Below are 13,708 nucleotides of genomic sequence, written 5' to 3' on the forward strand. Positions count from 1 at the left end.
TGTTGTGAACAACCAATAAAAATTAAAAAAAAATAAAAAATAAAAAAAAAAGTCATTTCGGCTGCTGCCATATTGAATTCTAAGTAATAAAACTATTTGTATTATTACATAATCCCAAGACCCTTGATTTTAAAAAAGTGGGGTAGGTAGGCATGCTTGTATGCTTGTTCTTCTTTCTTTCTTTCTTTCTTTCTTTCTTTCTTTCTTTCTTTTGTTGTTGGAAGTGGCACTGGGGATTAAAGTCAGGGCCTTTTGTATACTGAGCATGCATTCTGCCACTAAGCCACATCCCTAGCCCCTGGACTCTGGCCTTTTTATAACATTTTTACTTCTGTGGACAATGGAGTCAGCACATGTGTACATGTCTATGTAGAGTTATTTAAAAAAAATTTTCCAAGTCTTTTATTCACTTGTAACATATAGAGGAAATATGTATTATGAAATTCTTAAAATAATTATATTTTATTAACTTCATTAAAACAGAGGTTTGATAATATAAGCATAAATATATTGCTTCAATAGATTTAGCTATATACTGTTAGATTCTCAAAAATTCTTTAGTTAGATGTACCAATTAAAAGTTTCATGTTCCACGTGAGAGGATAGTACATTTTACTGAAAACAAAAACTTTTTCATTTGAATAATGAAGTCATTGAGGCTGAGTTTTGGCAGTCTGCAGCATTAGGGCTTCGGTTTTTCTCAGAGTAGTTCAATTTTCTGAATATAAACTTAAATGTTCATACACCTTTAAAATAAAATTCTAAATTATGAAAAGTTTAAATTATGGGTTGCCTTTTTTTTTTTTGAGCCTATGAGTTGGAAAGAAGTAGACCATTGTGGCATTGTGGTTGCATGCAGAAATTATCAGAGTAGCCTGTATGGTCATTCTTGATATCTTAAAATGAGATTGGCAATGACTTGGAGGGATGTGGGAAACAGGAAATGTTTGCTTGCAACAGCTGTCCTCAGTGCTTTATGTAAGAATGAGGGGTCTATCAGGGAATTCACACAGACAACAAAAAGTCAGTTAAAATATAAACTGTCACCATCTACTTGTTATTGCTTGGAGCTGTACATTTTCCTGAGAATATTAAGAATCAGGTAAATGCAGAATGGGAATTTAGAGGGATTTAAGTGAGTCTAACTATAATGCAGATTTTACAAAAAAAAAATTACAAATGGGCTTTCAATCAGAATGTTGCCTTATATATATCAAAGGTTATAAGGACAGCAGAATGGCTTCTTGCCCAGGAAGTAGCAAACAGAAGTGTCAGTCTAGGATCCCTGCTTAGGTCAGCCAGAATAATAATTGGGTTACCGTATCTATTTGTATTAGTTGCAATTGATATAAGAAATAATTCAAACTGACTTCCAAACTCAATATAGAGTTGTCTCTGAAATTTTTTATGCCAAATGTTTTCTGCTGGATTTTTTTTCTGCTCACTCACAGTACATTTAAATATCTTAACTTTTTAAAAAAGTATATCAGTTAAATGTTCTATGACCAAGTGAATCTCAGCTGTTCCAATCTGATAAAAATTGCCTTCCTTCCCTCTTCCCACTTCCTCATCTAAAGCAAGGCAGATTTTGTGAATTTCCTTTTTAAAGCTTTTTCCTTTTATATAAAATTTTTATTGTAGATTTGTTTTCTGTTTCTAAAATTCACTCAAAATCACCTAATTATCTCTTATACTTATATCTGGTAAGCATTCACTAAATGTTACAGTATTAATTTAATCTAATGGAATTGTCTCCCAAAATTGCACTACAGTTTCACAGTAAGAATGGCACTATGCCATAAAAATATATGTGTCCTTATAGAGGTGTCATTGGTCTAGATGTATAGGATGATGATGTTCAAGGAATTGTTGCTATAGCCACCTCCTTCAGAATTACCCTACAAAAATTAATTTGTTGTTCATTGATTGTTTAAATGTAGCTGATACATAAAGTTTATGTATAATATGAGATTCAATTATAAACAAGTATATATTGAGCATGCATTATATGCCAGACACTGTTCAAAGTGCTTAAGTATCATTAAGTAACAAAACAAAGATTCCCACAATTGTGCAGCTTTGCATTTTCCTTGGAGGAAGTAAAATAACATAAGTAATTTATATAGTATAATAGATAATGATATATGCTGTGGACAAAGGTAAAGTAAGATCAGCAATGTCTGAAGGAAGGTATTGTGAACATCATTAAGCTAAGCATATTATTGCAGTGATGTCTATTACATAGAAAATAAGAAAATAAAGCAATGAGAATGAGGCCAGGCAGATTACTAAATCTAGGTAGTAGTCTAGAATTCATTTCTATAGTGAGCATTATGTGAAGGACACTCTGATTTACTCTGAAGGGTAAAGTTGATCAAAGATGAATTAAATGTTGACTCTTGCCCTCAAGACCTATTGCAATTAATGAGGAAAGACAGACATGTAAACAAAACTAAATAGTAGTTCTAAACAGCAATATACATATGGTTGTTGAAAGGAAAAAGCAATTAATTTGTCTGGGAGATGAACCAGGAAAGCAGAGAAAGGTATAGCCCAAGAAAAGTTTTTACAAAGGGTAAAATAAGATTGATAAAATATAACAAAGAACTTTTCTGAGAAAATACTTGAAAATAGAGAAGATTCGGATGACTGTGAGGAAAAGGTTAATGTAATCCCATTTGTCTCTTTTTGCTTTTGTTTCCATTGCTTTTTGGGGTTTTTTTTTAATTCCTTACACATTCCATGGCAGAAAGGGTTTCTCCAATTTTTTTCCTAGTAAGCATCTAATTTCATTCTTTTGCATATAGATATTTGCCTTTCCCAGCACCATTTATTGAAGAGACCGTCCTTTCCCCATTGTGAGTTTTCAGCCCTTTTATTGAAGATCGGATGGCAACTGATATATAGTTTCATTTCTGGGCTTTCTATTCTATTTCACTGGTATGTGTGTCTTTTTATGCCAACACCATGTTGTGTTGATTACTGCAGCTTTGTGTAGTATATTTTATGTCAGCTAGTATAATGCTTCCTGCTTTGTTCCTTTTGCTCAAGTTTACTTTGGCTATTCAGGATCTTTTGTGTTGCCGTACAAATTTTAGCATCTTCTTTTTTCTGATTCTCTGAAGTATATCATTGGCATTTTGATAGAGATTTCATTGACTAGAGATTATTTTGGGTGGTATTGACTTTTAATATTATTGATTCTTCCAACCATGAGCACAGGATATTTTTCCATTTTGTGTGTACATATTGCCTTTAATTTCTTTCATCAGTATTTTTATTATTTCCATTGTAGAGCTGTTTCATCTTCCTGGTTAAATGTATTCCTAGAATTTTATTGATTGATTGATTTTTGTGGCTATTGTAAATGGGATTGCTTTCTTTATTTCTTTTTTAGATAATTCACTATTGGTATATGGAAACATAACTGATTTTTAACATTGATAATGTATCCTGCAACTTTGCAAAATTACCTTATTTGCTAATGTTTTTAAGTAGAATCTTGGAGAGATTTTTTTGTATAAAACATCATGTCATCTATAAACAGCAAGAGTTTAACTTTTTCATTTCAAATTTGGATGCCCTTTAATTCTTTTTCTTGCCTGATTGCTGTGGCTAGGACTTCCAGTAATACATTGGATAAAAGTGGTAGAAGTGGGTATCCTTATCTAGTTCTAGCTTTTAAGATTTTATTTGAATATTAAAATGTGAATAGAAGAGTCTCATTAACCTTCTTTCAAATAAATTACTCTTCAGTTTATTAGCTTAAAAAGTAGCCTATAAGTCTTTATTTTCTTATTAAAAAATAAATAAATAAAACATTTTAGGCTTTAGGGCCAGGGGAGGTGGTGCTGTTTTTATTTTAGTGCTTGGAACTCAGCACAACATTAAAAAAAAATAAATGTCATGCTATCCATTTACAACTATTAAAAAAAGTTAAAACAACAAACCATGGGGAGCCAGGCACAGTGATGCACACCTGTAATCCCAGTGGCTTAGGAGACTGAGGCAGGAGGATCAAAGCCAGCCTCAGCAATTTAACAAAGCCTTTAGCAACTTACTGAGTCTATCTCAAAATAAAAAATAAAACTGTCTGGGGATGTGGCTCAGTGGTTAAGAGGTCTTGGGTTCAATCTCTAATACAAAAAACAAACAAAAAACCCTTGGGAAAGTATTGTTCTGATACAGTCCTGAAATTTTTCACTAACAATTTTGTTATATTTATTGAGTGAATAAATGAATGAGAAAGTTAATGAATGAATGTCATCTCCCAAGGTCAATCACCATTAACAACTTATTTGTGAGTGTATGGATATAACTTTACTTACTGTCATCATGCTTGTTTCCTTACATTGAGAGAATTCTAGGCTGTTTCCTTTTCCTCTTCTTAATTTTTATAAAGAGCTCATTTATAATCAGCTACAGGTAAAATAATATATGTCATAGGTGGTAAAAGTGGATTATAAAATCTACAAAGCAAAGCACCATGTCATTTTCTATAACTCTCAACATATGATGCAGTTTCTTACTTACAAAAGTACTCTCTAGGAATTTGATGGCAAAACATTTGAGGGCAGCAACCATAAAAAGATAAGTCATCAATAATGAGAAGATGGTAACTAATATTTTCAAGGAAAAAAACACAGATACTCAAGTATTTATTGAAATTTGAGACATTCATATAAAGTGAATTTTTCATTTCACTGTTAATTTTCAGGAGAAACATGTTTACTATTTCAATAACAATGAAACTTCCATTTTGATGCAGCTTTCATGATTAGGCAGGCATTCAGAAGCACAATGACATTTCAAGTTCTTGGACTGGCATTTTATTTATTTTTCACTTTAAATCAAATAGTTTTTACCATTGTATACAACTTAATAAAATGAGATTTTTATGTTTATCTAGTTTGTTTGTTTCTGTTTGCTATTTGAATAAGAAATATTATATTCCTCTATTTAAGGTTATAGAACTTCTTAGCAAATACAGACTTGTGATGTTCTGTCTTAAAGCTGCAATCAAAATGAAAGCACAAGTTTAAAAAATGTAGTTAGCTTTTTAATGGCATAAAATGTGTGCATATTATATATTAAACATATGTAGTTTGGGTTTGGTTTGGTACGGTACTGGGGATTGAACCCAGGACAGTAAACCACTGAGCCACATCTCCATTCCCTTATTTATATTTTATTTAGAGACAGGGTCTTGCTGAGTTTCTCTGGGCCTTGCTAAGTTGCTCAGACTAGCTTTGAACTTGTAATCCTCCTGCCTCAGTCTCCCAGTTGCTGGGTGTGTGCCACTGAGGCTGGCTCCACACATAGTCATTTGTGTTGGAGTGAATTTACAAATTAAGATTATAAGGTTTGGAAGATATAGAGTAGGTAAAGGAATTTTCATATTTTAACTTACATATTTTAACTAAATTTTTCTTTCTTGTCAGCCACCAGCTCTGCCCACTTGGAAGATCTTGCATACTTGGATGAGCAGAGACATACACCTTTGAGAACTTCTCTTCGAATGCCAAGACAGAGTATGGGTGGTGCACGCACACAGCAGGATTTAAGAGGTTAGAACCATGGAAGGACTTTAGGGATGCTTGGTAACAAATGAAAATGGGCAAAAGTCCAAAATTTCCATTTTTTTCCCCATATCCAAACTTACTTAAGCCTCCCTTAAATAATTAATATTTCAATTATTATTTAATATTAATAATTTAATATTTATTAAATTTTATTATTTAGTAATTAGATCATAGAGATTTTAGCATATGACTAATTAATTCTATAAATAGATTGGTGGTTACAAAGTATTTCTATAATAAGAATAATCACTGAAAGCAACAAGTCCTTGAAATTCTGAAAGAAAACAAATGTTAAAGACTGGAGGAAATAACTTTTTGAAGATGGAGGATTTCAGATTAACTGTTGACCAACTTCAGCCCTAATCATATTGTTAGACTACATTGAACTTTGTACTTAGAATTATGTATTTAGAATTGAGAGAATTTTTTTCATTTTCATTCTAATGGCCATTCCTTGTAACATGCAATACTTTATTTTCTTAGAGTTTCCAGCAATACCTCTAATTCTTTCCTAGCAACAACTTATCCTTTCCCACTTAGGCACCTGAATTTTTGTGTATTTGTTGTTTTTTGTTTTGTATATTAGAGATTGAACCTAGGAGTACTTAACCTCTGAGCCACATCCACAGCTGATTTTTATTTTGTTTTTTGAGTCAGGGTCTTTCTGAGTTGCTCAGGGCCTCACTAAGTTGCTGAGGCTGGCTTTGAACTCATAATCCTCCTGCTTCAAATCTCCCAAACTGCTGAGATTACAGGCGTGTACCACTGCGCCCAGCCTATTTCTTTTATCTTCTTTGTGGCCATGCTACATTCTTCTACAAGCAGGAACCTGATCTTTTCAGATTTTCATTTTGTTATAATAATGGTCTGGTTAAAGCGTGTATTATTGATATCTGTGCCTCTTGTTTACTCAGAATGTACCAAACTGCCTCTGATAGTTTTAACAGGTCTGTTTTCCTCTAATAAATGGTGATCCATAATTTTACTGTATCAAGTATATTTTCTATCTTATATATTTTTTCATCTTTCCTTTGCTTTCCCTCTTCTCCCTTGTCCTATATCCTGCCCTAAGCATGGCAGGATGCTTAACTCCCACAGGAAGAAATTTATACATGCTGCTGTCCATTTTGCTAACAGTTTTTCAGTGATGGTTAAGCAAATAGTGCAAAATAATTGATTGTATGGCTACAGTTACCACACTACCATCAAAACAGTTGATGGTCTCAGTCATAGTTTCAGTTCCTAAACCTTTTTGTCCATCCTGATTGCTGCTTGGTATAGGCAGTTGTGTGTTTCCAGTCCAAAAAATGGAATTATGTCAAATACTACTTTAGATTATATCCAAACCCTGAATAAATTTAATAAAAAGACCAAATAATTTATTTGTGCAAAGACCACAGTGCACTACACCATAATAAAGAAGATTAGACAGAACTACTGATTCATTCAGACATTCAAATTTATTTGAAAATCTGCCACATTGTCATCTCCTTGTATTTCACTACTGAAAAAATACTGATGTTATTAATATTATTTTTCATTTTTTAAAAATTATTGCATCATGGGTGTTATACTACATGGAAAACAAAATCAACAGATTTCAGTTGTGTTATTTTGGGAATTCTTCATTTTGAGTTATACTGATACTTGATAGCACATTTCTGCTTCTAGTATCTAAAGGTTTAATAAATTTTTGACAGACATGTTTTAACTTGATATTTGCACACAGATATCAGTTGTATCTAAAATATAACAAGATCTTTTCCATTATATTGCACTTCAGCCAGAACATTTAGTCAAACAACAAAACTACGTCCAAAAATTTTTTTCAAACATACTTACTTCTTTAGGAAGTTCTCCATCTGAGTAATGTATTTATAATAATTCTAATTTTATAACCCTTACAGGAAGTGTCTTGGCTTACTTTTTATGTTAACACTTATGCTGAAGTTTGTCCAGTGATGAAAGTGCTATAATATTTGTGTTTCAGTTCCTTGGTGTTATCTTTATTTTTCAAGAGCTTCTCTCTCTCTCTCTCTCTCTCTCTCTCTCTCTCTCTCTCTCTCTCTCTGTGTGTGTGTGTGTGTGTGTGTGTGTGTAAGTTATAGATGGACACAATACCTTTATTTTGTTTATCTTTCCAATGTGATGCTGAGGATCAAACACAGTGCTTCACACGTCCTAGGCAAGTGCTCTACCACTGAGCCATATCCACAGCCCCAAGAGCTTTTCTCTTAACAGTCTAAATGGTTAGAACATGCCATTCAAGTAGGTGCATTGATCCACTGATCCATTTAGGAATACTGACGTCTTCTAAGTTAACATATTCTAATTCAGAACTTAGAGGCCCTGGAGAATAATCTTCTCTTAGAAGGTAATATGTTATCTTAGTCACTGTTTACAAATGAATTGTATGACTTATTATGACTTAAAGCACATTAAGAAGAAAAGAAAACAAACTTGAAAAGAAAAACTTCCCTTAGGTTTCTGTAGTCCTGCTTGGCAGCCTTTATAACTTGTGATTATTATAGCCAAATATTGCACTTTATGGTAAGAAAATATTTAGATTGTTTCCCTGGAATAATTTTTTAAAACATGTTACATCATACTTTACAATTTTCGAGTAAAAGAACATATAAATTGCAACCATATTTCAGTTTTACATCCTTTTATTCTAATTATTATCAAAGTAAGAACTATCTTATTCCCCAAAAGTAAAAAAGTAACATGAGCTTTTTTAAATATGCATGAAAGTGTATATTTCCACATTACAGGTATCTTTCTACATTTTAAAGTATTACTCAGGTTCTCTGAAATAGTATTTTAGTCACAATTCCAATATTAAATGATTCTGGATCTTTAGAAATTATATTTGATATCCTTGTACACTGTGGTATATCCAGAGGTAACTAAGTTTATTGACTGATTCCAAATATAAAAACTGTCTGAAATAATGTCTGCCGGAGAAAAGTCTTAAGAGCATTTTGAGATGGCAGGCATTTATTGGAGTTTCATATAGATAGAGTTTTGCACTATTCTGTTTAGAGCAGTGTTTCTCAAACTTTTTGGTCCCAAGACCCCTTTACACTCTTAAAATATTGTGGATGACCCTAAAAAGCTTCTTATTTATATGGATGGAATTGGTATTTACCATATTATAAATTAAAACTAATATACAAAATATTAGTTTTTAACTGTTAAATATAATAATGTATTTTTAAATAATACAGATTTTTAAAATATCCATATATTTATTTTTTATAAACAGCAATAGATGTATTCATTGCATGTTAATATCATGTAAGCTATGGAAAATTCCACTGTACATTTGTGAGAGAATAACAGTAGAAAAAGAAAAATAGTCTCTTATAAAAATAATTTTGACTTTGAGGACCACCAGAACATGTCCTGAGAACCAAGGATAACCATTTCACACTTTAAAAATCAATAGTTTATAGAGTATGCCATTGTAGTTGAAGATAAGTTTTGCCTCAAGGACCATACAGTCTGTTTACAGAAATGGAAAAAAAAAAGTTGTTGGAAGTTGCTTATGAACATAGCTAAAAATGAAAGAGTATAGGCACGGTTTAATAACTGCCTTAAATAACTGAATTGTTTAATCTGAATTTTGACTGCTGATGTAGAAATTGTTGGAGATTTGGATCTTTTACTAGGGTGTCAATATCTGCTTCATTAGTAAAAAAAATCAGATTTTTTTAAACTTTTCAAGGCAGCTGTTTTGAACAACTGTTCTACTGAAATTGATATTTCCAGAAATCTAATCCAACAGTGGGGAGAAGGTCACATAAGTGCACTGTTCAGGATCACTTTGCAGCAAGTTAGCAAATTTCTAGCTGTCAGCCATCCAAAAGCTTGAGCTGTAATGCTAAAATAGTGCCTTTTCTAGTCCAAAAGTCTAATATTTTTGATGGGTATAACATTGAATTAATTTAACTTTATTAAAATTTTTAATTCAGGCTGGGATTGTAGTTCAGTGATAGAGTTCTTGCCTACCATGTGTGAGGCATTAGGTTCAATTCTCAGCCCCATATATAAATAAGTAAAATAAAGGACCATTGACAACTAAAACAAAAAATATATAAAAAAAATTAACTCAAGGCTTTAAAATTATTTTGGAATTCTACCTTTTAATTTAATCACCATTATGTTAGTATGAAGTTGTGCTTAGAAATTATCTACCTGAAACCTCTTAACTTTGTTTGACCATCTTAATGAAATCTCTTAATCCACAGGAAAAAAAAACTATATTTGCTACTTATTGAAAAGAATGAAGAGCTAATTGGATTTTATGAATAAGTGTAATAACTTGTATAAAGGGAACCAGTAGGAGTTAAAAGTATACAAAGCAAGTGCTAGCATGATGACTTCATATAGTATTTACTTGTGGAAAATTAATAACAAATTATTAATAAGCCCCTAACCTGCCTGGTGTTAAATTATAATCACACACCTCTGCTCAAAGACATTACGCATTACTGATTAAAATTTCATTTTTCAATATACATTGGTTTTCTTATGACTTACTAAATCCCATTATGTAAAGGTCATTCAGAGACTGTGTTTGGTTAATTGTGGCTTTAATGGAGGATGGAGGGCATATGTGTAGATGATAGTCTGATTCACTGGCAAAATTGATGTGAATTGTCCCTGACACAGTTAACTTGGCTTTGTCAAAGTAATGAGTTTAATTTTTATCAACTAAAATCAGTGCCTCACACCGTTTATAAGTCCATTACTTCTCTAAAACAATGAATCCTTTATGAATCTGACTAAGAAGCATGTCACAAAGGTAAATGCTCTTGAATTATCCCACTGAGTCACACACCCCTGAGGTTGCTTAGTCATCTTATTGCCTGGCTGAGTCTCACATTTACAAGGGACTATTTCCATCAATCTTTTTTATCTCATTGTTCATTATTTTATTTTTACAAGATTAAATTTTCTTCTTAGGTAAATTCAAAATCCAGAGATAAGGCCACATGCATGAAACTACCTATATAAAAATGTTAGATGGGCATATTATAAGCTTTATGAGGGTTTTCCCTTCACCCCTATCCAGCTCTTTTGCAAAGACCCCCAAAAGTTGAAAATGCAATACTTATCCCAAGTACCACCAAAAAATAAAAATTTAAAAGTAAAACCAAAAAGAAAGAAAAATACAAAAGTTAAACTAAATGTTTTTGAATGTCTGTTAGAAACTAGTCTATACTTTTTTGAGTAGTCTGATTATAGTTTTTTAAAACAAGTCACTATTTCTTAAAGTAGCTCCAAATACACACAAATCTAGTTATTATGTAAACCAGTTTTATTTGGTAAATTACTCTTTAGAGTTGGAAAGCACAGACAGTAGCTACTATACAAGAAGTTCCCCCACAAGAACTGAATGAGAGAAATAACCTCTGAGAAAAGAAGAATCTATATAAGTCACTTAATCTTCTAAGTGGCACATATTGACCTCTTGCATTAAATAATATATTATTTAAGGAAAACCTGTGCATAACATGAAAGAAATTCTGACATCTAACTCTATGTGATATAAATCCCTGAAAATTTTTTGCCTTCTTTTTAAAATTTATTTATTTGGTGTAATTTGTTATACATGACAACAAAATGTATTTCAATTCATAGTACACATATAGAGCACAATTTTTCATGTCTCTGGTTGTACACAAAGTAGAGTCACACCATTTGTGTCTTCACACATGTACTTGAGGTAATGATGTCCATCTCATTGCATCATCTTTTCTACCCCCCAGCCCCCTCCCTACCCCTCCCTTCCCTTTGCCCTGTCTAAAATTCCTCCATTCCTCCCATGCTCCCCCAGCATCCACATTATGAATCAGCATCCTCATATCAGAGAAAACATTCTGCATTTGTTTTGGGGGGATGGGCTTACTTCACTTAGCTAATATTTTCCAACTCCATCCATTTACCTGCAAATGGCATAATTTTATTCTCTTTTAATGCTGAGTAATATTCCATTGTGTATATATACTGCAGTTTCTTTATTCATTCAGCTACTGAAGGGCATTTAGTTTGGTTCCACAATTTAGCTATTGTGAATTGTGCTGCTATAGACATGGATGTGGCTGAATTACTATCATATGGTGGCATAAACCAAGGAGTGGGATGGCTGGGTCAAATGGTGGTTCCATTCCAAGTTTCCCAAGGAATCTCCATACTGCTTTCCAGATTAGTTGCACCAATTTGCAATCCCACCAGCAATGTATGAGTGTGCCTTTCTCCCCACATCCTCACCAACACTTATTGTTGTTTGTATTCTTAATAGCTGCCATTCTGACTGGAGTGAGATGAAATCTTAGAGTAGTTTTGATTTGCATTTCTCTAATTGCTAGAGATGTTGAACATTTTTTCATATGTTTATTAATTGAGTGTATGTTATCTTCTGAGAAGTATCTGTTCAGATCCTTGGCCCATGTATTGATTTGGTTATATGGTTTTTTTGGTGTTAAGATTTTTGAGTTCTTTATATATCCTAGAGCTTATTGCTGTATCTAATGTGCATGTGGTAAAAATTTGCTCCCATTCTGTAGGCTCTCTGTTCACCTCACTGTTTCTTTTACTGAGAAGAAGCTTTCTAGTTTGAATCCATCCCATTTATTGATTCTTGATTTTATTACTTGTGCTATAAGAGTCTTATTAAGGAAGTTAGGGCCTAATCCAACATGATGGAGATTTGGGCCTACTTTTTCTTCTATTAGGCACAGGATCTCTGGTTTAATTCCTAGGTCTTTTATCCTCTTGAGTTGAGTTTTGTGCATGGTGAGAGATAGGTGCTTAATTTAATTTTGTTGTATATGGAGTTCTAATTTTCCCAGCACCATTTGTTGAAGAGCCTATCCTTTCTCCAATATAGGTTTTTGGCACCTTTGTCTAATATGAGATAACAGTATGTACGTGGGTTTGTTTCTGTGTTCTCTATTCTGTACCACTGGTCTACCAGTCTATTTTGGTGCCAATACCATGCAGTTTTTGTTACTATTGCTCTGTAGTATAGTTTAAGATCTGGTATAGTGATGCCACCTCCTTCACTCCTTTTTTTTCTTTTTTTTTTTTTTTTTTTTTTTTTTTTTTTTTGGTGCTGGGGATTGAACCCAGGGCCCTGTGCATGCAAGGCAAGCACTATACCAACTGAATTATAGCCCCAGACCTTGCTTTACTCTTCTTCCTAAGGATTGCTTTAGCTGTTCTGGGTCTCTTATTTTTACAGATGAATTTCATGACTGCTTTTTCTATTTCTATGAGGAATGTCTATTGGGATTTTTACTGGAATTGCATTACATCTGTATAGTGCTTTTGGTAGTATGGTCATTTTGACAATATTAATTCTGCCTATTTAAGAACAGAAGATGTTTCCATCTTCTAAGGTATTCTTTAGTTTCTTTAGCATTCTGTAACTTTCATTATAGAGGTTTTTTTATCCTCTTTCATTAAGTTGATTCCCAGGTGTTTTGTATTGTTTTGTATTTTCTTGAGACTATTGTAAATGAAGTAGTTTTCCTAGTTTCTCCTTCTCATGATATGTCACTGATGTACAGAAATGCCTTTGATTTATTGGTGTTGATTTTATATTCTGCTACTTTGCTGAATTCATTTATTAGTTCTAGAAGTTTTCTGATGGAATTTTTTGTATCTTCTAGTTATAGAATCATATGGTTGGCAAATAGCGATAATTTAAGTTCTTTTTGTCAGTATCCCTTTAATTTCTTTCATCTGTCTAATTGCTCTGGCTAGTTTCAAAAACTGTGTTAAATAGAAGTAGTGAAAGAGGGCATCCCTGACTTATTCCAGCTTTTAGAGGGAATGCTTTCAGTTTTTCTTCATTTGGAAAGATGTTGGCCTGGGGCTTAGCATAGATAGCTTTTACAATGTTGAGATATGTTCCTGTTATCCCTAGTTTTTCATGTTCAAAACACATGAAAGGGTACTATATTTTGTTGAATGCTTTTTCTGCATCTATTGAGATGATCATTTGATTCTTATCTTTAAGTCTATTGATGTGATGAATTATATTTATTGATTTCCATATGTTGAACCAACCTTGCATCCCTGAGACGAACCCCACTTGATTGTGGTGCCCAACT

At 32.7% G+C, this 13,708-nt stretch overlaps 1 protein-coding gene across 1 annotated transcript in view; it reads left to right on the forward strand.

Annotated features, from left to right (window-relative positions):
- TANC2 (tetratricopeptide repeat, ankyrin repeat and coiled-coil containing 2) overlaps positions 1 to 13,708 on the forward strand; it is a 477,945-nt gene that overhangs the window by 311,902 nt on the left and 152,335 nt on the right. Inside the window, exon 11 of the mRNA XM_081272685.1 lies at positions 5,442 to 5,567. Within this exon, the coding sequence (XP_081128811.1) occupies positions 5,442 to 5,567 (126 nt within the window). The remainder of the gene's footprint in view (positions 1 to 5,441; positions 5,568 to 13,708) is intronic.

Source organism: Spermophilus citellus (genome assembly GCF_964194105.1).
Source record: "Spermophilus citellus genome assembly, chromosome: 17".
NCBI classification, from domain to species: domain Eukaryota; kingdom Metazoa; phylum Chordata; class Mammalia; order Rodentia; family Sciuridae; genus Spermophilus; species Spermophilus citellus.